Below are 27,601 nucleotides of genomic sequence, written 5' to 3' on the forward strand. Positions count from 1 at the left end.
GGAAGACTGTGCCTGCCGCTTTACCCTTAACCTCCTTTGATGTGGGCGAGACGTTTTCAAAAAGTTAAGTTCTGTCCAGATGCCAAGTGGCCATTATCCTGGCGGGGTCTAATCCAAGGCCTTTCCTTCCAGGCTCACTTTTTTTCCTTTCCCTTCCAACTAGCACATCTCAGCCAAACCGGGAGCACCGCCCCAGCCAGCTGTCTCCGCCCGAGGTGGCTTCCCAAAGGATGCTGGTGATGGAGCTGCGGAGCCTTAACCCTCCCAAGCCGGGTGCCCTGATGTCTCTCCCTCCCCAGGGCTGCTGGCTGGACTCTGAAAACTCCCTTCAGTAAAGGGATCGGTCTTCACAGGCAATGGCTGGTACTTGTCCTTCAGCCTGGGGTGGCAGCTCTTGCTAGCAGCTGGGTTCACTCCCACTTCATCTACGCTGAAGGCAGTGCTGTGCTTTGAAATGTAGCCAACGAATACCCAATCTACTTGGATTTGGGTGGACCAGCAGTGCTCTCCAGAGAGGTGTGGCCCACTTTGGGGGTTCCAGGTGGTATTACATGTCCATTTCATGCTTTGGGGGCTCTTAGTCCCACCAAACACCTTTAGCAGAGCCTTGATTAAAAGGAAACCTGCAGACTCTCCTGGTGACCGAGCTTTCCTTTCTGTCCCCTCTCCAAGACTGATGGCTGGGAGGGGTTGTGGGGAAGTGGTAGAAAACTGTCAACCCTGGGCAGGGTTGGGAAGAAACACACAGATACTACCAAATTTAAATAAGCATTTAATTAGGATTTCATTAGTATTTAATATTGCTTCTTCAATTCCAAAATGTTAAATTTTCACTTCTTAGCAGATATTTTAAAGTACAATATTGTTTATACAAAATGAGCAATTAAGCAAACACCATTATTTCACATTCTTCAAAAATACAAATTCATATTTATTCATTTTTGGATTTGAAGGTTTCTTCCTTTGGAAGTACTGAACCTGTAATGTTTTCATATCGCTCAGTGGAAGTCTGTTGTTCCCATGTTTCACACTTAAATAAACTTGATAGACTTTTACATAATCCAAATAAAACTATTTAGGACTTTAAAAACTGTCACCAAGATTACCAGCCAATGATTAGTGTGTGTCAAAAAAGGCTCTCGGGGACTCTCGCCTTTCCTGGCTAGATTTCTGCCAGAGTCTGAACATAAACTTGATTCTAGCCATCTTCTGGAAAGAGACTAGGGGAAGTTCAAAGGCAAAGGCAACAGCTATCTTGAACTCTGACCCCACCCCCACTTTCTCCAAAACACAACAAAAGATGTAGACCATTGAGTCAAACAGCCTTTGAGAGGCCTGAGAACATGTGAGGAAAAGGGCAAGAGAAGCCTCTGACTTGGCACCACTACAAGGACAAGGATATTGCAAAAAACACTCCTGGGTTTTGGTGAAAAAAGGTTTTATGAAAAAATTTCCCCATAAGAAAAAGTAGAAACTGCATTGAGCTGAGAAAGTGACAATTATCAACCAATTTTTGGCCCAGTGGGCACACCACCAAAAGGGTAGTGTGTGGTTTTAAACCTCATTTCCAGTAAAAGAAAGAAAAAGCTTGTACTATGTACACCTTGACATAAAGGTCCAGTTTAATTTGCATTCTTCAATGCAGACTGAGAAGAGTAACAGAAATGCCCAGAGTGATCCTTAGTGTCCCCAGAGAGCATGAGAAGAAACAAGGACCCTTCCCCTCTTCCCCTCACAAAAATATGCATGAAGAAACAGGCTAAATAGACTGACCAATCAGAAATACACATTACTGGATCTTACTGCCAACCCTGCACCCCTAAATGTTAAGGAATAGACAATTTCCTGTCTGTCCAGGAGAACCACTTGCACATAGCATCTACAGAAATCTTTCTGCTTTGGTGAAGTGTATTTAAAACTTCAGGAGTCTAGAGCCTGAAAATTAGGTGAAGATTAAATGGGAGGAGTGGTAAAGGAGAAGGAAGAAAGTTGATAAAACAGATTATTAACTTTCCAGAAGCCTTTTTTCTTAGAACCAACCCAGATGATATGAAAAGCAGTACAGAAATGATTCATGTTGCCCTGAACCCGACCCCTCCCCAAACATATTCTGATTGGTGATATTAGAAAATTGTAAACTGTTGAGCAATATTGTTGCGGTTCCACAAATCAATGGTTTCAGTGACACTGGAGAAGTCTTTAAGGACAATGGACACGATTACAAATATAAAAGTCTAGAAGGTGCCAGGTTTCTACCTAGGAACAACCTGTTCCTTCCTTTCAGGCATCATTTTGTAATGGTGAAGAGGGGAAAGATGGCTAGGGACCAAGAAGTGAAAAAGGGCCTCAACAGTCAGCTGGAGAAAACAACACCCACAGCAGTTCTTCCGAGAGCCTGAGGGGGCGCCCTGGGGCACACAGGGAAGGCTTGCATAGATTGAGCAGTTGCTGAGGATGCATAATAGTGTTTCCCTACAGACAGCCTCGTAGCACAGGCTGAGAGAGTGGAAAAACATGGCCAGGCCAGGGCCACATGGGACGACGACCATCAAGCTACACATATTGCACCAAGTTAAGTGCTTTCTTTTCACACCTCAATTTTACTTTTTATTCTGAGCAAAAAATAAAATTTTGTGGAAAGTATATGTATATATGTGTATATCTAAATATACACACACAACAGAAATTGCAGCAATTGGGTTAAAGATAAAATAACCTAAAGTGCTTTTTATTTTATTATTTCTTTAATATACCAATATGAGGTTCTGCAAACTTGTCCCTCTGGACACATTCAACATTATACAAGTCTTAGGAAAACCCACCTACCCTGCATTATCCTCATCAGTCCACTGTCTTGAACCTGAAAATGACTCTCCAATCTGCTGACTCTCCCAGAGGTTGTAATGAGCAGCCCCTTGCCTTTCTACCCAGAGGATTCACCTCTCCAGGACTCTCCTGGGCTTTGTACCATAATCTCCTAAAGGGGGGTGGGATTCAATAAATGACACCCCTACTGCACCAAACTATTGAGGCCCGCATGAGACTGGCAAGACCCTTTCAGGGGAGACTGAGCCATTGCCCTCAGTGCTCCACCCACCTACCTGGGAAAGACCCAGTTCATGCAGGCAATTTGGTGGCACCTGCTAGTTTCCTTACCACCTCCTCCTAAGTCCACAAACTTCTCTCCTTGGTGCTGACTAGCAGCATCCTAGAAGGGCAGTCTAACTAGAGTTGCTAGTGGGAGCCAGAGCATAGGCCTACCAGGTGAAAATGGTTATGGTTACCATGGGGAGAAGAAAAGGCTTGATGCTACCTGCTAAAATTACCCAAGGTTCATTTCTGGGTTTGGGAAATCACACTCTTTATGAAAGTTCTTTCTACCTCCAGTATAGCCATGGGCCTGTCTTATCCAAGGTCCCTGACACTGGAGCCCGAGGCTGTGGAAGGATGGGAAGGGAAGGAGCATAGGAAGGGAAGGAAGGGAGGTCTGCCTACCCTGTAGAATAAACCTGCACTGCTAAGCACTGGAAGCACATTCCTGATTTATCAAAAGCTGATCAGATCTGATAGCCTCTTTTGTAATCCAAACCACACACAAAAGGCAGATACTTCACCTTCTTCAATTAGAAAAATCTATCAGTCTAAATACTGTTTTAACATGTATCTTCACCACCTCTGTGGAGAGTGGAAAAGGCAGTCACCTTAAGGGCTCAATATAAGGACAGCCCTGGCTTACCAAGAAGCAACATTTAACCCACAGATGCTTCACCTACCCTCTGAGCCCCTACTTTCCACCTCATGGCCCAGGAACCAGCATCACAGGTCATCACAGGATGGGCATGTGGGAAGGTCATAACTACCATCTGCCACAGCTAATGCTGAGGTCCGATCCACTGCTTTCATGTCCAAGTTCAAAGCTTCCAATTGGTGTAAGGCCTAGCGACAGCCAGGACAACCGTCACTTGCACTTGGTTTTCCAGAAAGACTGGCCCTGTGGTAGAAGATTCCTCCTGCCTTACCAACTCTGCTGAGGTCAATGGGTGCCAAAAACCACCAGTCTTTGGGGGCAGAGAGTATAAAAGTTTTAAAAAAATCAGTTCTGAAACTGGGAAGGGTGGGGGAAAGGTAATAAGGGAGAGGAAAACAAATACGAGAAAATGAAAAAATGGAAATAAAGTGTTTGTAATGGGGAGGAGAGGAGGGGGCGAAGGGAGGGCAGGGACAAGAGGAAAAAATGAGAATCAAGACCTATTATGTAAAGGTACAAGATCCCAATGATGAATGTAACTGTATTGTACACCTAGATTATACCAATAAACTCAATAAAAAGAAAAAAAATCAGTTCTGTCTAAACTTCTGGAATGACAAATCAGCTGCTTGAATTTAAGCCCATTTCTCCTCATGGCAGTAACAGCATTACCAAAACGACCCTCTTGTCCAAGCTTGTCCCTGTACATCCTTGCTAAAGGCAGGGTCTCTGGCTCCAAGGTGAGTGATATGCCTCCAAGGTAAGCTCAGAGCAGGAAAGGGACCAGTGTGGATCTCTCACTGGCTGGCTCTCACTCCCTTGTTTATGGAAATTTGCTCCTTGCTGGAGGTAAGGAAAGAGTTCTTGAGAGGGAGGCCTGTTCCTCATTGAACCATGCCTAGTTTCTGAGCTTGGTGTGCCCTCATGACTACATTAAGTAGCCAGGTGAGGGAAACTTTCAATTCTAGTGTGCACTGTATTTTACATTTTCTGAGGCAATGACTTGGAGCCAAAGGCAGACAGATGGATATAATTCTACACACACACACACACACACACACACACTCTCTCTCTCTCTCTCTCTCTCTCTCTCTCACTCACTTTCCTATAACACAACTTAATGAAACATTCCAAATGAGACAACTTATTGCAACATTTCAGGCTTTTTGGTGGAAGGGGAATTTTTTTGTTTTACCCTGAGTAGAAGATCATCGTTTTTTGTTTTTTTGTTTTTGTTTTTTTTTGTTCTTTTTTATTTAGAAATCACATAACTAAGTTGAGCAAGTCACAATGTTTGCACTGTACTAGGCTGTATGCAAAATCCAGAAGGGTGGAGATGGAAAAGGCAACCAAAGTCTGGCTAGAACCTAGAACCAGAACACCTGGGCTGCCCATTATCCGCCACCTCCTACAAGTTCCCTTCAATCTGCCCCTTCTACGAACAAGCACGATTTAGCCCTTCTGCTCTGAAGAAAACTGCATTCAAAGGAAGGCAGACCACAGGCTAGAAAGTGGCCCTCAGCCACATGTTCACTCTAGGACAAAACAGAGATGTTCCTCAAGGAAAGCTCACTGTGACCTGCAAGCTCTGGCAAGCAGCTCAGAGAAGCAAAGAGGCAAAGGCTGTGATGTGCTGCTAGAGTGCTGGTGGTAAAACCTACGGCACATGCTGCAGCCAACCCTCTGTTACCACTGCAAGCTCTAACAGGTTCGCCGTCACTGTGCTAGAGCCTGCTCTGCACACACACCACCAACAGACAACAGTCAACACCTACCTGGGGCCCCCACACAACCAGACTGTTCCCACATCTGGTGGGCCAGGCTTTGAGCTGCCGTCTGTGCAGAGTGGGCTACAGGACAGCTGCAGATCAACCTGAGCTCTACCAACACCAAGTACAAACAACAAAGCCATCTCACCCAAACCCTGTCCGATTCAGCTGTTTCACCCACTTGGATAGAGTGAGAGTCTGGCCTTTGGGCAAATGTCAGCCTCAGATTCAAAGACACACAGGGAGGAGCACAACCTGACACAATGACCTCTGCTGCCCAATCCACAAAGACTCCAGTGCAAGTGATGGGCAGTACTAGATTGATGGAAACCACACCCTTTCATTTAGAAATTTTATGCATACGAGTAACCTTAATTTCCAAATTCATATGACAATAAGTGAAAGTGACATACAGTGCAGCCAAACAGTTCATTTATAACTTAGCTTTTTTTTGTTGGTTTTTTGTTTTTTTCCAAAGATCAGTTCCTTAAAATGGATGTTCCTGGGATGTGACTAAAGAAAATATGTCTGGAAGGTGAGCCTTTCAAACAGCGAATTTCTTCATCCTTCCAATTTCTGCCCCCATGATGGAAGGCATCGTGCCCCCTGCTTCCTGCTTGCCCTCTTCCTGGAGACGAGCGCACACGGGCCCTTCACCTGCCGAAGCCGCCTCAGGCCCATCTCCTCCTCCCCCTGCAGCAGTGCTTCAGTGGGAATCAAGACGGGGTGTCTAGGCTCTGGAGGGCAGGAGTTCTGACACATCCATGGCACTTAACATTTGTCTGAGAGTCTGATGGAGCCTCGGCCTGTCTGCTTTGCCCACAGGAAGAGGGTCCGGTGGAGGATGATGCCAAGGGAACAGGGGTGAGGACAAAGTCTAGGGTGGTAGCTGCAGCTTGGGCTCACCAGCAGACGGGGGGCTTGGCTCTGGAGGGGGTGGGGAAGAACAGCCCTTTCTCCACCAGCCGCCCACTACTTGGCCGAGTCCCGGCACGCACACTGACACTGACATGCCTCCTCTTGTTTGATGATGATCACAGGAACACTGAGGCCAATTTGCTGGACAGAGCTCCCTGCGAAAGAGGCAAGAGATAACTGCTCTGCAAGCAGCTGTGGGCAGAGGCGTGAGGGGCAGGGATATGTGGACAGGTGAGGGCTGGGTGCCTGGGAGGCTGGAGTGGGGGGAGGATGGATATCAGGTGCTTGGCTTTGGTCCTGCTTTAAATTGGACCAAGTTCCTTCACAGGGGAAAAATCCATCACTCCAAAACAAAGACCCCCGTCCTTAGTGAGCCACACACACAATCTAGATCCCCCTGGCCCTTCTCTGCTGTGCTTCCATGCCAATCACAGTACTCTCTGCTCTTTTCCAGACACCTTCTTCATACCTGTGGGCCTGCAGTCCTGACACAACATTCTTCTGGAGAATTTATGCGCACCTTCTCACACCCAGCTGTCCCTCCTGCTGCCCAGGCAGTTTCCCTGAGGGCTACGTAGAGGGCGAGCTCAGGGGAAGCCAGCAGCTGTCCAGCACACACGCATGCACTGCCGCCTTCCCTCTACACCCATCCGTGCTGCACTGGGCCACTAAGACTGACCATCAGAACATCTTGCTCTTCTGTGTGGCCCCAGTTGCTGACAGGTTGGAGATGGTACATGTCAGTCAGCACCCTCTTACTGTTGGCCTTGCATGGGTGCACATTTGTATTTTACACCCTCCACCCTGCCCCTGCCACGTCTGTTGTATACACTCAGGCTCTGAATTCAGCCAGGTTCTGTGAAGAAGACAGTGGCTTGGGAATGAGACAGCCAAAGCTCTAGCTCTCCTGCATATTCATTTATGACCGTGGGAAGTCACTTTATCTTTTTGGGTCCCAGTTTATTATTATTTTTTAAATTTTGAGGTAGGGTCTTGGTGCTTGTTTTAGCAGCACATATACTAAAATTGAGATAGGTTCTTTGTAAGTCATTAAGTTTGCCAGACGGGGCTCAAACTTGCAATCCTCCTGCCTCAGTCTCCCACAGTGCTAAGATTGCAAGCATGACCACAGTGTCTGGCAAGGTTTCAGTTTCTTAATCTAGAAAAGAAAGAATCTGAAATACAGGAACCTTTCAGGTCTGTTCGACCTGGCCCAGATGCTATTTCTTCTTCACTGTAATTAGAAAAGAGCCCAGTAAATTAACAACCGCCCTCTTTAGCATTAACTGTGATTCAGACTTTTTCTGGCTACACTGAAAAGCTGTATCTGGAAGGGATGAATTTTTACTGGAAAGAAGGTTGCCCATGGTCTTTATACTAGCACATTAACTTCCAGTAGTTGTGAGAGCATGAACAAACTCTAATGAACAATATGATGTGAATTTAAATAGGCTGCATAAATATTTTTAAAGGATCAAAAACTTTAAAGAATGTTCTCTGCCTCAAGGGGCCAGAGAAGTGACTTTCTGTTAAAGCTAACATGGAATTACATACCTGTGCTACTGGCTACTGGTACTGCTGTGGTAAAAATCACCTTCTCAACTTTCGATGCTTGCTGCTGGGAAAAAAAGAAATCACACTTATGGCCACTTGAATATGGCAGCTATCCAAGGACCTGAGGCCTCCCAACTTGTAATGGTCCCCAAGAAGACAGAAAGCCCTGTGTTCAGGGATCCTTGCACTGAGCAATGTTTTGTTTGTGCTCCAACACGAGGTCACTGCACTGTTTGACATTCCATGCTGACAGTGGAGCCAACTCTGTGCCCCACCGCTTGGCTGGCTTCCAGCTGCCTGAGCCACGGGTTTTGTGGATCCAGAGGATCCTCCCAGGTTGTTTTTCTCAAGCTGCTGGCTGCTCAGGAGCCCAGGGCTGCCTCTCCCTCCAGGATATCTCACCCAGCCCCTGCCACGTCTTCTGTCACAGCTGGGAAGTTCTTTCCTTCCTGGAAGGGGTTAGGCTGCCCAGAGGGCAGGCGAGGCTTTCTCTGGGCACAGAGCCCTGGGAAGGTCTTGGGCAGCACTGTGAGCTGCACAGGATGCTCCAGGTGGACTTGGCTACCTGATTCAAGTCTAAGCCCTGTTGCACGTTGTTGTTGATGTCAGGCAAGTGATCCGACTTCTTACAGTGTGTTTTCTGTAAAGTGGGGATGAGAATGAAAGGCCCCTTGGGAGGACTCAAGATTAAATGAGGGAGGAATGTGGAACACTGGGCTGGCTCAAGGTCAGCATTGGTAAACATCAGTGATCTGTACTGTGACTACAGAGGACCACAAGACTATGCCCGCAAGTCACTTTCATCACGTCTATTAAATTGGCTGCATAGTTTCTGCTTTCAAATTTTTATTTAATTGTTTTTTTTTTTTTTTTTGTGGTACTGGGGATTGAACCAAGGGGTCTTCACACTGAGCTACATCACTAGTCCTTTTTATTTTTTGAGACAGGGTCCCCTAACTTGTTAGGCTGCCCAGGCTGGACTCAATGTGATCCTCCTGCCTCAGCATCCTGCAGTGCTGGGATAATATGCAGATGCCACCAAGACTGGCTTCTTCAAATCTCTGGCTGTTTGGAGACAGGGTCTCTCTATGTAATCCAGGTTGGCCTCAAACTCATGGCGATCCTCCTGCCTCAGCTTCAGGTGCTGGGATTACAGGCATGTACCACTATGCCCAGCTCTTCAAATCTTATCTTAAAGGGGCTTTAGTTTTTATTCCCACCCTCTTTTTTTTTTTAAAGTGGCTATAAATGAGTCTGGGAGAAAGTAAAAGCCTGGGGCTAAGTTACAGGAGATGACACTAAAACAAGGAAGGAGACATAAAACTCATTTAAAAACATGAAAAGGAATTACAGTATGTGGAAACAGAATGACATTTGTTCATGCAGCTCCCCAGGGCAGGCCCAGACAAAATGATAAAAGCTCCATGCAGGCAGCCGGGGTCACAATTCCAATGACTCCAGCCGTCTGAATCTAGACAGGCTCCTCTAGGAGTGGCTGATGTTCCATTTCTGGAATTTGAGTGCTGTTACTATATGTACAGGCTAAACTGCCTTTCCAGTTTGTTTACACCCACCCATACACATTAGGCCTAGGACACCCTTTCCTCCACCTAATTCCTATCCATAATTCAAGGCTCTCCTGATTCAAATGGCCACCCAACAAAGCCCCTTTGAGTCTAACCCCCTCCTCTGGTAACACGATGCAATAACCAAGAGCACAGGCTCCGAGTCAGTCCACCTAGGCTCAAACCCCAGCTCTATCTTGTGTGAGCTGTGTGAGCTTGGGCTAGTCACTTACTTAACCTCTCCAGATCTCAACCTTCCATCAGTAAAATCATACCAATCTCCTGTGACTACTAGAATGTATTAAAAAGGGCTTAATTGGCCGAGGATTTAGCTCAGTGGTTCCTCTGCCTGCCTTGCAAGCACAAGGTCCTGAGTTTGATCCCCAGTACAAAAAAAAAAAGGAGCTTAATTAATGTAGTGATTAACATTTGAGACACAGACATATCGAAAAAGTAAAAAGAGAGAGAGGACAAATCAAGGAAGCAAGGGGCAAAACTATTTCAGATAACTTAAAGGTAGATTTAAGACATGTATTTGTTAAAACAAAGAATGAGCCCTTAAGTGTGGACTTTAGTTAATGTACTGATACTTGTTATAACAAATGGACCACACTGATACACAACGTTAATAAAGAGAAAAGCTGGGGTGTATACATATGCCCGGGCCTCTGGAGTCTGTGACTACTTTCCTATAGTAGATGAGATGTAAAATGGCAGAAGGAAGGAGGCAGAGGGAATATTCTTTCAAGTGTCTACTGTTAAGTAAGCTTAAGGGTTGTTTCTCTGCCTTCTCTGCCTCCTTCTCAGGTACTGACCATAGCATTTCCTGGATTTACACCATTCGATTATAGGAAAAATGACAACAGGAGAGAATTATAGGCTTCAGGGTAGGAACGTAGACATTTTTTTTGAAATCAAAGCCTCTGATCAAGCCCCCGCATTAAGCACACTTTAGCCCAGTGCATACGTTTGTATGTAATACTTACAGTTTGTTCTTGGTTTTGTGGTGAACTGGTGGCACCATTTAATATCCATTGTAAGTTCTGTTCTCCCATGACTAAGCCGGACCCCAGGATAGCCGTGTTGGGAGTCGGGGTAATGGTTATAGTGGGATTGTTAGTTAGGACAGAGTTGGCACCCAGCGGCAGAGTCTGGACCATGGCTGGCAGGGGCTCAGTAGTACTCTGTGGTGGGGCAGGTGCTGCCATGGCCGATGTCACTGCTGCTGCTGATGCAGAAGCCCCAGCAACAACAGAAAGTCCTGGTACGATGGGCTGCGGTGCCTGGGGGTGCGGAAGAAACTCTTGATGATTAGCAGCAAACTGTGTGCTGTGGAGAACAGGCACTTCTGGAGGTTGTAAGAGAGCAGGGGGGTTGCCAAATGCAGCTTGCTGGGAACCAGGTCCTAGGGAGGGAGCAGGTGGAGGAGCGGAAGGAGCTGAGGCTGGTAGTAGAGGCTGGGGTGGCTCGGAGATGCCAGGCTGCAGTACAAGCGGGAGAGATAAAGATGCTGAATTTCCTGTGGGTGGCGGGGCATCACTGACTGACTCTGCATCACCATTAAAACTTTCAATCAAGGCAGCTGGTAAGAAAAAGAAACAGAAACGTATATACATATCCCAAGCCTCGTATACGCCACAACAATACAGTCATTACGAGCTGAACAAGACAACTGAGGTGCGTTGGAGCGGACTCCTGCTCTGCTAGCAGGGAGGTTTTGTGCTCCCTTCAGTAGCACCACTGCTCACAATGCCACATCTGCTGATCAACCGCACTTCCTAGGTGCAACGGCCTAGAGAAGGTCTAAGCATCAAACAGTGTCCTCTGGCTCTTCTAGAACCTTCCTTTTTTCTTTTTTGATATGACTAGTGAATACAGACAGACTTCCATTCAGAAACAGTCTGATCTTTGCTTCGGAAGCTTGTTTGTGGGTCCTATCCACTCAGGAAAAGGATATCATGGCAGAAGGAAAAGCTTATGGCTCTTCCTATCTTTTAAAGCCACAAGGAGATTCTGGGAAAGGAGACCCTCTTATTCAGGAGCTGAGGGAAATCAGGGAAAAGATGGAATTGAACTGAAAGGCACATTTTTCAGAGCCTTCACAGCCTGCTTCATTTAAGCTAACTGAAATATTTCTCTTTGTCTGTCACTGAGAATGTCAACAGGTATGAATTCCCTTTCCTAGCTGCAATGAACAAGAAAAGAGTGTATCAAACCTGTCTGCTGAGGATCTTCCTGAATTGCTGTATCATCTGAATCCTGGAACATTGATTCAAAGATGACTGCTGGTGAAATTGTGCTGAGGTCCTGGCCCTGTGTCTGATGAAGAAAGAGAGATGTGAGACTTGCCATCCTGAGACAATTCTTCGCCATGAGAGAACACACTTAGTTCAGTGGAGCTAGAATGATCTTTTGATATGCTTCCTGTTTCTACCATCTCCTGTTTCAAAGTGCACTGAGATACTGAAGATCGGGATCCTCAAGAGCTGATAAACTGTGACTTGCAGCTTGGCAGCCTGTTTTTATAAAGTTTTATTGGAACACAGGCAAGGCACTCCTTTACATATTATGTATGCTGTTCTCACAGTACATGAGCAAAGCTGAGAAGCTGTCACAGAGACCACGTAGGCCACTCAGCCTAAAATATTTAGTATCTGGTCTTTCACCAAAAATGCTTGCCAACCCCTGTTCTAAAAGACCAAGTCCCACATAAATGTGGGATTGTATAATATTCACTACTGGTACAGTTTGTCCCTTTTGAAACTCATGTTGGAATTTAATCCCCATTATGAAGTGTTAAAGGGCAGAAACTTAATCTGTCTGGAAGGTGATTATAATTAGACGAGGTAGCCAGAGCGCCCCCTACCCCACTGCACACTACTATCTTTGTAACAAAAGTGAAAGAAGTCCAGTGTGGTAGCACAACACTTGCAATCTCAGCTATTCATCGGAGTGAGGCAGAAGGATTAAAAGTTCCAGGCTGGCCTGGGTAATTTAGCAAGATCTTATCTCAAAATAAAAAATTTAAAAGGAAGGGTGGAGTCTGGGAATGTAGCTAAGTGGTGGAGGGCCCCTGGGGTCAATCCCCAGGACCACAGGACACTCCCTGACCACACATACACACACACATAATATGCACGTTCACACTTCCTCTCTTTTGCCACATGATGCCTGCACTATCTCCAGGCTCTGCCAGTGAGAGGGCATCAACCTCAGCCTCCTGAGTAGCTAGGGGATAGGGTATGTCATTAGGCCTGGATAAAAAAATAAAAAGGGAAAGTGCAGAAGCCACCACCAGGCTTCAGGGCAAAAACCCTGGGGCAGAGTGAGTGGGAATCGCTCTCTAAAGGAGACCAGACAGAACAGGCTGTGCCCCTGGGGCCTGGAACAAAGACCAAAGAGCAGGGAGAACATGGGAGCAGTCAGCCCAGGATGGATCCTGGAGCTCAACAACCAAAAGACTCAGTGGGCCAGTCCCTAGCTGCAGCCATCCCCCTTAACAAAAGGTCTGCGCAAACCAAGACTGACTTCTAGGACATGCGGACGCATGTGTCAATTCAAAAACCCAGAGTGATTATCTCACACAAATTTACCATTTGGTTCCCCAACCCCATATCAGAAATCGAACTCAGGACCTTGCACTTGCCAGGCAGGCGCAGCGCTATTGAGATACATTTCTGGCCATATCATTTGGTTTTAACCACTCTCAATTTTTTTTTCAGCTTTAATTGAGTTTATTGGTACATTTTAGGTATACAGTACAGTTACATTCATTGTTGGGATCTTGTACTTCTACATGACAGGTCTTGGTTCTCATTTTTCCCCTTGTCCCTGCCCTCCCTTCACCCCCTCCTCCCCTCCCCATCTACAACCACTTTATTTCCATCTTTTCATTATCTCACATTTTTTTCTTTTACCACTCTCAATTTTTAAAAAACAAAGCAAAAGGATAGGGCTATCCTCTTTTGATGATGTAAACTGCAGTAGAAAAGGCCTCCCTTTCTTACATGTTCTTTTTGTTTTGTTTTCGAGACAGTGTCTTGCTATGTAGTTCAAGCTGGCCTCAAACACACAAGAGCCTCCTGCCTCAGCCTCCTGAGTTTTGGGATTACAGGGCATACCAACTTGCCCCGATTCTTATATGTTTTCAAAATACCCCTAATTCCAGTTATCTCTGATGAACCTAGGACTCCACAAAGCTCTTTAATCAGCCAGACCTGGTTACCCAAACCTGTAATTCCAGCACTTGGGAGGCTGAAAGAGGAAGACGGCCACAAGTTCAAGGAAGACAGCCACTATGAGCTACAGAGTGAGACCCTGTTTCAAAAAACTAAAAAATTTTAAAAAAAGCTCCTCAGTCATATATCATAGTCTTGGGCAGAGCAGACAATATTAAGACATTTAACACAGTTCAATCACAAAGGAATATTACACCCAGAATCTTAGGCAAGGTAACTCTGAGGGCTTCTAGACCACCCAATATATAAATTTCTTCTAGAAAATTAGTTCTAGGTGGGCATGTTAGCACATGCCTATAATCCCAGCATGTGGGAGGCTGAGGCAAGAGGATCATCACCTCAGTTCAAGCCTGGGTTACATAGCGAGTTCAAGGCCAGCTGGACTACCTCATAAAATCCTGTCTCCAAAAAAAAAAAATTAGTTTTGAAATGTGAATATAAAAAATCACATGAGGTACTTAATCTTTTTCTCTTTGTTCTTCAGATTGATACACTTCGATTTAACAATTTAACAATCTGTCACTGTCATTTCTAATCTGCTGTTGCATCTATCCATTTAATTTCTTACATGATATATTTTTCTGTTCTAGAATTTCTATTTGGTACTTTTTTTTTTGAGACAGGGTCTCACTATATAGTTGAGACTGACCTAGAACTCACTATGTAGCCCAGGCTGGTCTCGAACTCACAGTGATCCTCCTGCCTCAGCCTCCCGAGTACTAGGATTACAGGTGTGTGCCACCATGCCCGGCTATTTGATACATTCTTTATAGATTTTATTTCTCTGAGATTTCCCATTTTTTTCAATCATTTCTTTATTCAAACATATTCCTTTATGTCCTTTTTTTTGTTTTGTTTTAAAGATAGGCTTTTTTTTTTTTTTTGGTACTGGGGATCGAACTCGGGTCCTTATGCTTGCAAAGTAGGCGGCAGAACCAGAGCTAAATCCTTGGCCAGTCATTTTTTTTAAAGTTAACATGTATATATAGGAAATAAAAACAAAGAAGCAATGAACAGTCATTTGCAGTCATAAGCGCCTTAGTTGGATGTGTTCTTCTGGGTCCTGCATGTCCATACACAAAATGCTATTTTGTGTGACTGAGATTGTATTGTGTGTATGTGTTTATTCTTTCTGTGTGTGTGGGGTGGGGGTTGGTACCAGGGATCAAATTTGGGACCCTGAGCTTGCAAAGCAGGTGGCAGCACCACTGAGCTAAATCCCTGGCCCTGTACAAGGTCTTTTTTTGAGACAGGGTCTTGATATGTAATTTAGGCTGGCCTTAAACTCACTATGTCACCCAGGCTAGCCTTGACCGCAAGGGGATCCTCCCACCTCAGCCTCCCAGGTGCTGGGATTACAGGCATGTGCTGCCTGGCCCAGTTCCTTTAAAACCTTGAGGACATTATAACTTCCAAAAATCTTTGTGAATTCCAACATTCAGATGGGTCACCCTGAGGCTGATCTCCACGGACTACCCTTTCTCTTGGAGAGGAGTCATGTTTTAGGGAGACTCTGGATTCAGTGACACTTCTCAGAAGGGTGTTATCAGAATTGAACACTCTGCTAATTCTGTCTCCCTTGCAGCACCCAGTAGTTGTCATCTTTGTCTAGTTCATTAGTCTCAGCAGAGCTGCTCTGTCTGCCCCACACATCCATTATTCACAGGTGAGCCAGAGGCGTGGGTGAGGTATAAACACAGCATGAGGCCCCCGCTTCATGGCTTGGTCCTTCCTAGGCCCTTCCCCCTTGGATTCCAGGTGCCACAGTCACCCTGAACTCTGCCCTCCAGTTTTTCAAGTCAGCAAATCTGAGTATTCTCTGAATTTAGCTACTTCTGCTGGTGCCAACTGGGGCTTGCCCAAGACCTACAAGGCCACCCAGTCCCTTTATGATCTTCTAAGCAACCTCATCTCCCAAGGCTACCTCTGCTTGCTGCTGGCTCACTGATGCCTTCACATAGTTTTCTTATATTCTTATATTTCTTATATTCTTCACATCATTTTTCTTATATTGTGTATAGCATTTGAAGCTGTTTTCTGTGGGCGAGTTGGTCTTATAAGAGCAACTCTGCCATGGGGTACTAATATAAAAACACAGTTTCAGGTGCCACTCCCAGAATAACATTTGTACTTATTTGATTTTAAAGTTTTAAATTGTTTTGAGATGGAGTCTTCTTGCATCCCAGGCTGGCCTCAAACTCCTGGGCTCACCTGGGAACACAGGCACAGGCCACTGCATCCATGGAGATCTTTTGTTCATTCTGTTGATTTTCTCTTTTCTTTTCTTTTTTTTTTGAATTGTATTTCCTTAGTTCATCTCAAGCTCTGGTTTTCACATTTATTTTTTTTTTCTTCTCTTTTCTTCTTGGTACTGCAGATTGAACCCAGAGCTACAATCCCAGATGTCTCATAATTTTTTAAAATTTGATATGGTGATTTGCTATGTTGCTAAGTTGCCCAGACTAGCCTCAAACATGCAATCCTCCTGCTTCGGTCTCCCCCAGTGCTAGGACGACAGCTGTGCCCATGACGCCCAGTAGAACCTACATTTTTAGAAGTGTTACAATTGACTCCAAATTTAAGAAAGAGCAGTTGTTACAAGGCATACCTAAATCAGTCTCTGTCCAAATACTTGTGATCACATTTATGCATTATGCATAGAGTAAAAAAAAACAGCTATATTTATTTACCAGCAAAAATCAAACTCAAAACTAGTGTTAACAACATAGAAAAACACTCAGATTGTATGAAAGAAGGCTGCATAAGTGCAGACTCAACGCAGTGGTCTTTACCATCATGGAGGCATGGAAATGGACAGAAAACTTATCAGTGAGAATCAAAGCAATGAGGTCGAGATAGAGTGGGCTTGCCTTTTAGCAGAGGCCTGTATAAATTCTCTTCAAAAACCCAATAAAGCGGGTTTAAAGGAGGAAGACTGAGCCAGGTCAGGGAGGCAGGGTAAGGAAAGGTCCCCAAACTGGAATTCTGGCTACACCTCATAATGCTAGACTTGGAAGCTCTTCAAGAAAATCTATACCTTGTTACCACTGTTAGCACAGCATTGGCACAAGGCCTAAAGTAGTGCCCAATAAATATTTGTTAATGAATAGAAAAGAAACTTTCTGGAGCCAAGAGGCTATCAAGTGAGTGCCTGGGTCAAAATGTATTATGCAAAAGATAGAACAACCTCTTCTAATAGGATTTTTTTTTTTTAGTACTGGGGATTGAACTCAGGTCCTTGCACTTATGAGGCAGGTGGCGGCACCACTGAGCTAAATCCCTGGGTATGCTAATAGTATTCTTATCAAGAGAAGGGGGGAATCCTAAATGGTCAGCAATTAAATACAATTAAATCTAGAAGACTTCACACTGGCCTTCCCCAAGTTTTCCACCAAAAGAAGCGCTCAATCCTCGCATCCATTTTTTTAGCACCTGCATCCCACGTACACTTACTGTATTAGAATTTTCTCCCAATTCCGAATCTGCAGACAGAAGGTGCAAGTCACTCAGATAAAGTGAGTGATTTGTATCCTGTGAAAGAGAAAAAATTAGAACTGAGTATCAAAAATCAGGATCCATGGTAGCCTATTATGTAACACCATGCTTGACTGCAGCGTCTTTACAGTTCCAAATGTTTCGTGGAACACGAGTCACCCAAAGCGAGGTCTAAGCACATCGTTCCACTTTTAAAACTATATTCCTAGAACCTCTTATATTCTGAAAGTTAGTTAGTAGTTTCTACATTATTGTGTGACCTGGGTTCCGAGTAACAAATTCTATGACAATACAAAAGTAGTATTTGTGTAATTGGCTTCATCATTTATAAAGTGATTTCGCATGACTCATTTGTTATTCATGTAAACCTTGGAGCATTACTCTATTCCCCATTAGAAATATGAGAATATCAGTGCGATGCCAGTGGGAGTGAAGCGCCCCCAAACACAATAGCTAATTAGCAGACGTCTAATCCACTGCTTCTGATCGGCAAGACAATGTTCCTTCTGCTGAGGACCGCTGTGTTCTCAGTATCGGCACCTCAGGGCTCCTGACTCAGAATGGTACTGAGGGCTAACTATTCAAATTCCGGCTAAAGCTGAACTCTGGACTCCTCGAATGTCAGTCACAACTCACACACTCTGAGTGGTGACCTTGCCTTCCTCCCACTACTGCGTGCATTCAACAAATACAACAGCCTCCCCGCATTCACAGTGCTGCTTTCCACAGTTTCAATACTCAGGGGCAACTGTGGCCTGGAAATATTAAATTCCAGAAGGAAATAATGCCATTTAAGTTTTAAACTGCACATGGATCTGAGAAGTGTGACGACACTGCACACGATACCCCCACCTCACCAGCCAGGCTCGTACTCTACCTACCCCATTAGTCACTCAGTAGCCACCTGGGCCATCGGAGCCAGGGCATGCATTCGAGCAGCCCTTATCTTACTCAATGATGGCCCCAAAGCACAAGGGTAATGATGCTGGCAATTTTATTATTTTATATTGTCATCGGTCTCTTACTGCGCCTAACTTAAAAGTTAAACTTTAACATAAGTATGTAAGTGTAGGGAAAAACATGGCAACACAGGGTTGGATACTACCTGCAGCTTTAGGTATAAACAGGAGAGCTTAGAACATGTCCTACAGATAAGGGAGAGCCACTGTTTTCACTGAGCATCTCTTATGTATCAGGAATTGTTCTAGGGATATAATATAAACATAACAGCCTCCCTGCCCCTGTAGAGCTTCTACAGTAGTGAAGATAAAACAGATAGTGTACAAAATGATGCTAAGTGTTATGAAGAGTAAAGGAATAGGGAAGGTCAGAGTAGGAGTTTTTATGTTTTGTTTTGTGGAACTGGGGATTGAACCCAAGACCTTCACAGAGTTACAACTCAAGTCCTTTTTTATTTTCATTCTTTTTTAAAGTTTTTGGTAACTTGTCCAGGCTGTGCTCAAACCTGCAATCCTTCTGCCTCAGCCTCCCTTTGAGTATTGGGATTACAAAACACACACACACACACACACACACACACACACACACTAGGGATTGTTTTTCATCAGATGGTTAGGAAAAGCCTTGCAGGTAAAGGGCATCAGAGCAGAAACTGGAGAAAAGAGGGCAAGGGCCACGCACGCATACAGAAAGTGTTGTAAGCAGAGGGTACAGCATGTACAAAGGCCTGGAGGTAGGAGCACTCCTCTCTCGGTTCAAGGCACAATATGGATGAAGAAGAGAGTGAGTGAGTAGGAACGTGGCCAGGCCAGACAGCACAGCACCTTATGGGCCATTGGAAATTCTGACTTCTACTCTAAATGATTCAAGAAGCTCCAGAGGTTACGAACAGAAAAGGTAACTGACCATGGTTTAGAAAGACTGCTCTGGGCGATGAATGTAGAGCAGTCTGTGGCAGACTGGGGAGAGGAGAAGGGAAAGGGTGCGAAGAAGTCTGTTTGATAGTTTCCTGCGATAATTCAGATGGGAAGTAGAATGAGTGAAGTAATCGGAGGACTGATCGGATTCTAGATGTACTTTCAAGGTAGAGCCCGCAGACTCTGCGGGTGTATTTGAGATATAAGGGGAAAAAAGGGTGAGATATAAGATTTTTGGCTCTGCCATTAGAAAAACCTCACTGCCTTTTACTAAGCTGAGAAGCCTGCAGGAGGAACAGGTCTGGACACGTGAAGTCTGAGAAGGGGAGACACCATCTGGTGGGGACACTGAGGAGGAGGTTGACTATGCTAGTCTGGAGCTCTGGAGAAGACGCAGCCCAGAGACCGGAAGGCAATGCGGATGGGGTGTGAGCTTGAGACTAGAAACATCTCCCTGTCAGAGGGCACAAGAGACAGGGGAGCATGTGGACTGTGCACTGGTGCCAATGCACTCCAGTGCTCAGGGGCTGTTGGTAGGCAAATTACTCATCCGCTGTTACAAAAGGAGAAAACTGATTACAAGACTTGAAAACTGATTCTGAGACTCACACCTTTTTTTGGGGGGGGGTTGAGACAGGGTCTTGCCTCCTGCCTCAGCCTCCCAAGTGCTGGGATTATAGGTGTGCACCACCATGCCTGGCTAGACTCACAAATTTTAAAAGTTTGTTTTCTTTTTTGTGTTTTTGAGACAGGGTCTCACTATGTAGTTCAGGACAGCCTCAAGTTCACAATGTAGTCCCGGCCGGCCTCAAACTCATGGTAATTTTCCTGCCTCAGCCTTTGAAGTGCTGGGATTGCAGGCAAGGGCCACCACATTCGGCTCCTGGTTTTTACAGATGAAGAAACTCATTTGCCTAAGGTCATGTGATTAGGGATAAATGTTGGCTCTAAATTCAAGCAGCTAAGCTTTGGCTTCTGCACAACGAATGCAATTCTGTCACTTATGACACAGGTGTTAGAACTGTGTTATGACACAGAAGGAATCATGCTTCCTATCTAAATCAGACTAACTACAAGCTCTGGCCACTTAGGCAAGTTATTTCATTTTTTCCTTGCTTCGAATTTCTAAATCAGTAATATGGGGATAATAATAGTACTCACCTATTATTGCTAATAAAACTCAGGGGTCAGGGGAGTCCTTCTAAAGAGCTTTTTTATTGTTTAAAATTGGACACTGCAGAATTAGAGTATACTGCCATTCCCAAAATCAAAATCATACTACATAGGAACTTAAAGCTGGGCATGGTGTTATGTGTCTGTAATCCCAGCAGCTGGGAGGCTGAGGCAGGAGGATCATTATGAGTTCAAGGCCAGCCTGAACTACAAAATACATAGCAAGACCCTATTGTAAAAAATAAAGAAAGAAAGAAAAGAAAAGAATTTCAGTACTCCAAAGGGGAAAGTGAATATGCAAGTCTAGCATCCCAGGGCAGATCCAGGCTACAGATATTACCGTGGACTCAAAGACAACACCAATGGCATGTGAGGCCTGAGCCTAGAAGAGGTTCTCCCTACTGGAGATTGACTGGGATCCAGAGAGGACAAGGAACACAGCTAAGGGAGAAAGGATGGGGGAAAGAAGTGCTGAGAAGTTCACCTGGCTATGGCAATAATCCAAGCAAAAAGACGGCAGTGGATTGAACAAAGTGCTCAGAAGTGATCAGGTTCTAGATATATTCTGAAGGCAGAACTGACACACTGCTGTATCAGCATCGGCTTCTTTATCCAGAAAAAACTAAAATAATAATACAGTTGTTCTCACTTTCCAGGGTTCAGTACTGCATTAAAAGTAACAGCTGTAAACCGATCCCAAGATCTCTCTGGAATGGAGCTGCAGGGGCTCAGGAGATATGGAGGGGGCTGGGAAAGAACAAAACTGCCTGGGGCTCCACAGAGGCTTGTTTTGTGGTGCAGTATTTTTAGCCACTGTCTCTCAGACCTTCTGGTTTATAGACAATTTGAAAGAGCAACGCTGACCCCAGGCACTGTGGCACACAACTGTGATCCCAGCACTCCCAGAGTTGGAGGCAGGAGAAAAGTTTGAGCCCAGCCTGGGTAACTTAGTGACTTGACAAGACTCTGTCTTGGTGAGGGGAGAAAAGGCTGGAGGTGTAGCTCAGTGTGAAGACCCTGGGTTCAATCCCCACTGCTGCCCCCCAAAAAAAGAAAGAAAAAGAAAAAGGCAAGGACCCTCCAGACTTTGCTTGCCTCTAATGACAGGTTAATGGGTATGTGAAGCAACATTGATTTGTGTCCCAAACTCAAGTACAGATTTATCATTTCATAGGCATGACTAGGGTTAATGACACTGACATTCTTTTAAGAGTATCTAGCTGACCCCCCCCCTTTTTTTTTGGTACCGGGGATCGAACTTAGGACCTTGTGCTTGCCAGGCAGGCACGGTGCCACTGAGCCAAATCCCCGGCTCTAGCTGACAATTTGAAAGCCTTGTTTTAAAGACAGGGTCTCACTATGTAATTCAGACTGGCTTTGACCTCACTATGTAGCCCAGGCTAGCCTCAAAGTTGCTGCAATCCTCCTGCCTCAGCCTCCTGAGTGTTGGGATCACAGGTGTTTGCCTCCATGCCTAGCCCCTGAAAGCCATTTCTGAGACCTCTGGATTCTACAGCACCTTCTTCTGTCATACCTGATGGAAATGAGGCAAGACAAAAGTAGAGGCTTTAGCACAGGCGGTCTAGTGAAATTTCTGGCTTCTGCTATCCTCTTGCAAAGACAGAGATTTTGACACTGCTTTTTTTCCTCTAGCTGGGATATAGTAAAGATATTTAAACCTTCTTATGAGACACAAACAACTGCTGTTCTATGGTGCCCTGATCAAAACAAGACAAGAACACTGCCCACCTCTGATCCATTGTGTTGTGGAAGTGCACTGTACGAGTGGCCTTTGTTATCATGACCTTTCATGTGACTTTTGAGACTGTACTGAGTGCTGAATGTTTTCTCACAGCCATTGCTGGGGCAGAAGAAGGGTCTTTCACCTGCAAGAATGACAAAGTAGTGTTAATTTCACCATGGAGTCATTTCACTAAATTAAGAAATCTATCTTTCCTTAATAATAAAACTAATAATAAACTACATGCTAATTATCTCAGTCCTAAAACTTTTTTTTTTTTTGGTACCAGGGATCGACCTTGGGTCCTTGCGCTTGCAAGGCAGGCAGTGGAACCACTAAGCCAAATTCCCAGCCACTCAGTTCTGAAACTTAATGCAGAACAAAGCACTGGGAATGCCCATTCCTGAGAAATTTAAGAAGATTCAGTTTCTCATGAGCTTGTTCTATTCTGTTCTTTTTTCTTTTCTTTTCTTTCCCTCCCTTCCTTTCTTTTTGAGTATTTCTGTACTGCCTTCATTTCTTAAATTAAATTCCTGAATCCAACTTTTGCATTCTTTCATCTTTGAAAGAAACTCAAACATTACAGGTGAAGGCTAAACTGATTAGGCTCAGCCTCTTCACCTAGTTCTACAGTTCTCAGTAGAAACACAGGCATAGAGTTGGTAAAGGTTAAAATGAAGAGTAGAAATCAGCCTGAACTCACCAGTATGTGTGCGGACGTGCGTTTTAAGGTGGTGGCTTGCTGCAAACGCTTTTCCACAGCCATCGTGATCACAGCTAAATAAGGTGTTTAAGCAAAGGGAAACAGGAATCATTGACTAAGAGACCTTCATCCTCAACATCTGCTGTAAATCCAAACTACAACTTAAGAACTTAGAGTGTAGAACTTAAGTTCAGATTGGGAACACTGGTTTCAGAGAAGGGAATGATGAGAGGTTCCTGAAAAAGCAAGGTGGCAGCTCTGGTAGCTGAAGGAGCAGAGGGCCTAGGGTAAGTACCTCGTCCCGCAGGGAAGGCATGTGTTGAGAGCCCTGACAACAAAAGTCTTTTGATTATTTAACAGAGCTCTACTGACAGTGAGAGTCCATATAGAGCATCTACAGACAGTGAAATGCCGCAGACATCAAGAGTGGGTAAAGAAGCTCTCACCTATGCATAGGGCTTGCCCTACAATCCTAGAACATAATCATCAGAACTCTGTAACGGCTGTAATCCTCAGTGTCCAGATCTCTTTTTCTTCTTCTACTTCTCGATAGCCAAAGCCAGAAGTAACCTTTCTCTCCTCAGAACTTCTGAGGCACACATCCACATAACACCTCCCATCTTACTTTATGTCTCTGTGTACACATCTGTTACCTGTTCTCCTAGACTGACTGCAAACTCTCTGTGGGCAGGATCGACACTGCCCTTCACAACTGCTCAGCTCTTGCACAGAGCAGGCACTTGATACTTACACATATGAATGTATCCATTTTAGGATGAATCACAATATAATGTCTTTAAATAGGAAGCATTTTAAATTAGATATTATTATCATAGTATCTAAAGTCCCATCTAATATTCAAGAAAAAATAGCTTTTATCATCACAAAAATAAACACATGTGCCTGGACAGAAATCAGAGGCCCTCTTGGCACCCTATACCCAAGCTTCAGAGCATCACAGAGGAACCAACTAGCCTCTAACTACTCTTGCCCTTAAAGAGGCCATGACTTAGGAATGTAATTTAAAAACTCAATTCCATTTAATGGTGTCTAAAAGCTAACTGTGCTTGAAGACTTTTAAATTGCTTCTAAGTATGCTAATCCATCATCGGAGAGTGGACAGGTACCATATTTAACTCCATAAACACAACAGCAAAAACTCCTGCCAAAATTCAAAGACATTATTTATAGACAGTTTTTATATTGTATTTAGGGAAATCTTTACAAATGGATCTCATAAAAAATACTGATGACCATCCCAAAGCTGTTTCTGACTCCTACTCGAATGCCTTGAACATCCTATAATCAGAGAAGAAAGCAGATGATATAAGATGTCAGTCCCTCCTTCAAGCTTACACATTAGATGCATATGTATGTTGATGTACACATAAACTGTATGAGCCTGGAGGTGTGTGTATATAAACACGCAAGATATTATAAATCAATGACTGGACAAATACAAACCACAATTCCTGTCCAGTCACCTAAGAGTTCCCACCTCTCACTTTCTCTCATGTCTCTCCCTCCCTTCCCCTCTTCAGTTCTTCCATGGTTTCCTTGGTCCTCATAGCACTCTGGGCATCTCACAGCCTCAGATACTACTTACTTGTAATTTTCTCCACCAGATCAGGGTTCTTGAAGACAGCCTGCTTCTTAGTATTTCCCTAGAACTACTATAAGTACCTACCACATTTTTGAGTTTCAACAAATACTTCTTGAAAATAAAGAGAAATCCCAGGCGTGGTGGAGCATGCCCATAACCCCAGTTACCAGGAAGCTGAAGCACAAGGATCTCAAGTTCAAAGTCAGCTTGAGCAATGTAATAACAGCTAGTTACAGTCACAAAATAAATAAAGGGCCGGGGATGTAACTCAGTGTGAAGGCACTGGGTTTAGTTCCCACTAAAAGGGGGCGGGGGAGTCATCCACAGTGAGGATACCCCTGGAACCTACTGCATTCTTTCACCTGAAGCTGTGTTACAGCTCAGATGAGAAGTTCCCAGAGAACATCAATATGCCCAGCTGAAAACTGACTGACGACCAATAGAAAACAGCAGGACATACCGAAATGGCTTTTCTCCTGTGTGGGTTCGAATGTGCTTCCTCAGATCACTGAGTGTGGTGAAGTATTTGCTGCAGCCTTCAGATTCACAGTTAAACGTCTTCCCTGTGTGAAGCCTCTGATGTGCTTTCAGCCTGCAAAATATCCCAGAGAAATGCCCAGTGGGATCTCTGCCTGAGATCAAGTGTGTGAGTCTGCCACACATTTCACCCAAAGAGCAACGGGAGAGCTAAACAACACAGCACTATGAGCAAGACTCCAAACTGCAGTGTGAGTCCTGGAGCTGCATTTTCCTGGCTCAGGACCCTGAGCCAGTCAGAGCCACTGTGCATTCACTTACTTATTAGTTGTCATGGGGACCACAGTGCATACTTCCTAAGTGTTACTATAATTTCTGTTATTTTATACCTAATATTGGAGACTATGTAAATTTCCCAGTACAAATGCAGAAAAGAGAAAAGCCATCAATGAGGCAGTTCATTTCTTCTTTCTTTTTGTTTTTAGACAAGGTCTTGCTATGTAGTTCAGGTTGGCCTTGAACTCAGTCCCAGGCTGGCCTCTAACTCTTGGCAATCCTCCTGCCTCAGCCTCCCAAGTGCTGGGATTACAGGTATGCGCCACCACACCCGGCTCCTCATTTTTAAAGGTAGAAAAAAGTTCTATCAGGGTGAGGTAGGAAAGAAAATTACAGAATCCTTAGTATAAAGATCCTGTGTCAAGGGGAGACATTATCGTACATCAACTACCTGTATGTCACTCCACGAGATGCAAAACTAGGCACAAATGCACTATCACTTGCGGCCAAGTCCAGATATATCCAACTCTAAACAGCTGCGCTCATGAATTTCAAAGCCCTGAAAGTGAGCACCTCTCCTGCTCAAGGAGAAAAGGCTCTGCCGTCACAGCAACATCAGAGTCAGGGGCTGGTGGCATAGTAGAGAAGTGGCTGACCTGTAGAGCGTGTTGAACGCCTTTTCACAGCCCTGCACATCACACTCAAATGGCTTCTCTTTCGTGTGCACACGCACATGGATCCTGAGGCTGTAAGAAGTGAGGAAGGCCTTGCCACAGCCCTCCTGATTACAGACGAAGGTATACTCTCCTCGGTGAGTCTTCTGGTGGGTGCGCAGGTTGCCTGCTGTGCTGTAGGTGCGGGGACAGCCCTCAAAGGTGCACTGGTACCGCTTTACCTGGCAGACAGAGGATACCTCATCAATAGGACAAAAGACCTCAGTTCTCAGGAGTTCCAGACAATACAAATGGGTTAGTTGCTTGGTTCTGTCAGGCTGCAGATGGAACCCAGGGTGCTCTATGATTGAGCTGCACACCCAGCTATATATATGCACAGTATTGGGGACTGAACTCAAGGCCTCCACAGTGAGCTATATCCTCAGCACTTTTTTTATTTTTTATTTTCAGACAGTCTCACCGGGTCACTCAAGATACAATCAATTTACAATCTTCACCCAACTTGCAATTGTCCCGCCTCAGCCTCCTGAGTACTGGGATTACAGATGTCCACTATCATGCCCAGCAGACTGCCCATGATTGACTCAAATTTGCATTCCTCTAGCCTCATCCCCTCAAAATGCTAAATTATAGACATTTTCATATGGGGCATGGGGGCACATACCCATAATCCTAGCACTTGTGGGGCTGGGGAATCACAAGTTTGAGGCCAGCCTGGATGACAAAGTGAGACCCTGTCTCAAAAAGGGTGCCGGGGGTGACTGTAGGGTCATCATTAACACAGAAAAAAACTCTAGTAGCAAAATGAGAAAACCATTTTGTAGATTAAATCATACCTGGATACTACATAATGATTATGGAGAAGAAATAAGCTTATGAGTAGATGAGTATTTTAAGTGAACGTAAGATTTTTCAGGCTCTGGTACACAACTCTTCTCTAAAGGTAAGCATATACCATTATATCTACCTGTATTCAAATAAAATCTTAAGTCAGGCTCAGATTTCAGTTCAAGCTCTGCCATTTAAGGCTTGATTAAACATTTCACCCTCTACCATTCTATCCTAATTAGAAATGACCAATGTTGACTTGACTGCAAAATATTCAGAAATGTACACAATTAACTACCAAATAGCATTTCCCTAGAGAGTTTCTACTACATGTTTTCAAGTCTGCAACAAAAAGAAAAATTATCATGAATTTCATAGACTATGTGGAAGTGTGATGATTTTCAAACCACCAATCTCTTTGCTTCCTTCTCAAAAACTTACATCCATGTGTGGCCTCCCTTTCCCACAATACCCATATATTCCTTGGCCTACTTGGCAAGCTGCCTCACGATATAAAAGTATTCTTTTGAACTGCCCAGTGGCCAAACTCTTTCATCTCTTCCTATTTTCCTTGACTATATGAAAATATACTCTATTAATGATGTGCTTTCCTTCGGTTGTGTTGTCCTTCACAACAAAGCAAATCACAGAGCACTTTATTTCCTTTTCTGGGATACTCCTTTCCCTTAGCCTCTATGTCTCTCATTGCATAAACCTGCCCCACATCTGTATGGGTACAGCAGACATAGCAACAGACTTGGCAGTAGAAGGCTGGATTCTGCCACTCATGTTCAATATAATTCTTATGTTGAGCTATGTTAAGGTGCAAGGCCTTGAGCACATCATTTTAGTTTCCTAAGCTTTAAGGTTCTTTATTTCTCACATGCAAATATTAATGCCTGCTTCTCACAGTGTATGTGTGTGCTTTGTTCTTTTTTTTTTTTTTTTTTTTTTTTTTTTTT

The 27,601-nt window shown here is 44.4% G+C and overlaps 2 protein-coding genes across 3 annotated transcripts in view; one reads left to right on the top strand and one right to left on the bottom strand.

Moving 5' to 3' along the window:
- The first annotated feature begins 79 nt into the window (after positions 1 to 79).
- On the top strand, positions 80 to 591 carry CUNH1orf122 (chromosome unknown C1orf122 homolog). The gene is made up of 2 exons (XM_019207703.2): positions 80 to 106; positions 164 to 591. The coding sequence occupies exons 1-2, from the start codon at positions 80 to 82 to the stop codon at positions 257 to 259; spliced, it is 123 nt and encodes a 40-aa protein (XP_019063248.1). The 3' UTR covers positions 260 to 591.
- A 3,692-nt stretch (positions 592 to 4,283) lies between these two features.
- Positions 4,284 to 27,601, bottom strand: part of Mtf1 (metal regulatory transcription factor 1) — a 43,468-nt gene continuing 20,150 nt past the window's right edge. The window contains exons 3-11 of one of the 2 annotated variants that reach the window (XM_019207730.1): positions 25,794 to 26,032; positions 24,845 to 24,976; positions 22,782 to 22,855; positions 22,087 to 22,223; positions 17,246 to 17,323; positions 11,771 to 11,873; positions 10,541 to 11,136; positions 7,990 to 8,050; positions 4,284 to 6,590 (exon numbers count right to left, since the gene is read on the bottom strand). In XM_019207730.1, coding sequence (XP_019063275.1) covers positions 6,490 to 6,590; positions 7,990 to 8,050; positions 10,541 to 11,136; positions 11,771 to 11,873; positions 17,246 to 17,323; positions 22,087 to 22,223; positions 22,782 to 22,855; positions 24,845 to 24,976; positions 25,794 to 26,032 — 1,521 coding nt within the window. In that variant the 3' untranslated portion in view covers positions 4,284 to 6,489. Of the gene's footprint in view, positions 6,591 to 7,989; positions 8,054 to 10,540; positions 11,137 to 11,770; positions 11,874 to 17,245; positions 17,324 to 22,086; positions 22,224 to 22,781; positions 22,856 to 24,844; positions 24,977 to 25,793; positions 26,033 to 27,601 lie in introns of both variants that reach the window. The other variant, XM_010625838.2, reaches the window with a different exon arrangement.

The sequence above is a fragment of the Fukomys damarensis genome, unplaced genomic scaffold (assembly GCF_012274545.1).
Source record: "Fukomys damarensis isolate Sample0158 unplaced genomic scaffold, DMR_v1.0_HiC HiC_scaffold_23, whole genome shotgun sequence".
Taxonomy (NCBI): domain Eukaryota; kingdom Metazoa; phylum Chordata; class Mammalia; order Rodentia; family Bathyergidae; genus Fukomys; species Fukomys damarensis.

Bases quoted from the DNA above. Each gene is read 5' to 3' on its own strand.
- CUNH1orf122 (XM_019207703.2), top strand. From the start codon at position 80: ATGCCAAGTGGCCATTATCCTGGCGGG. The intron at 107-163 runs GTCTAATCCAAG...CCTTCCAACTAG, and splicing joins GTGGCCATTATCCTGGCGGG to CACATCTCAGCCAAACCGGG.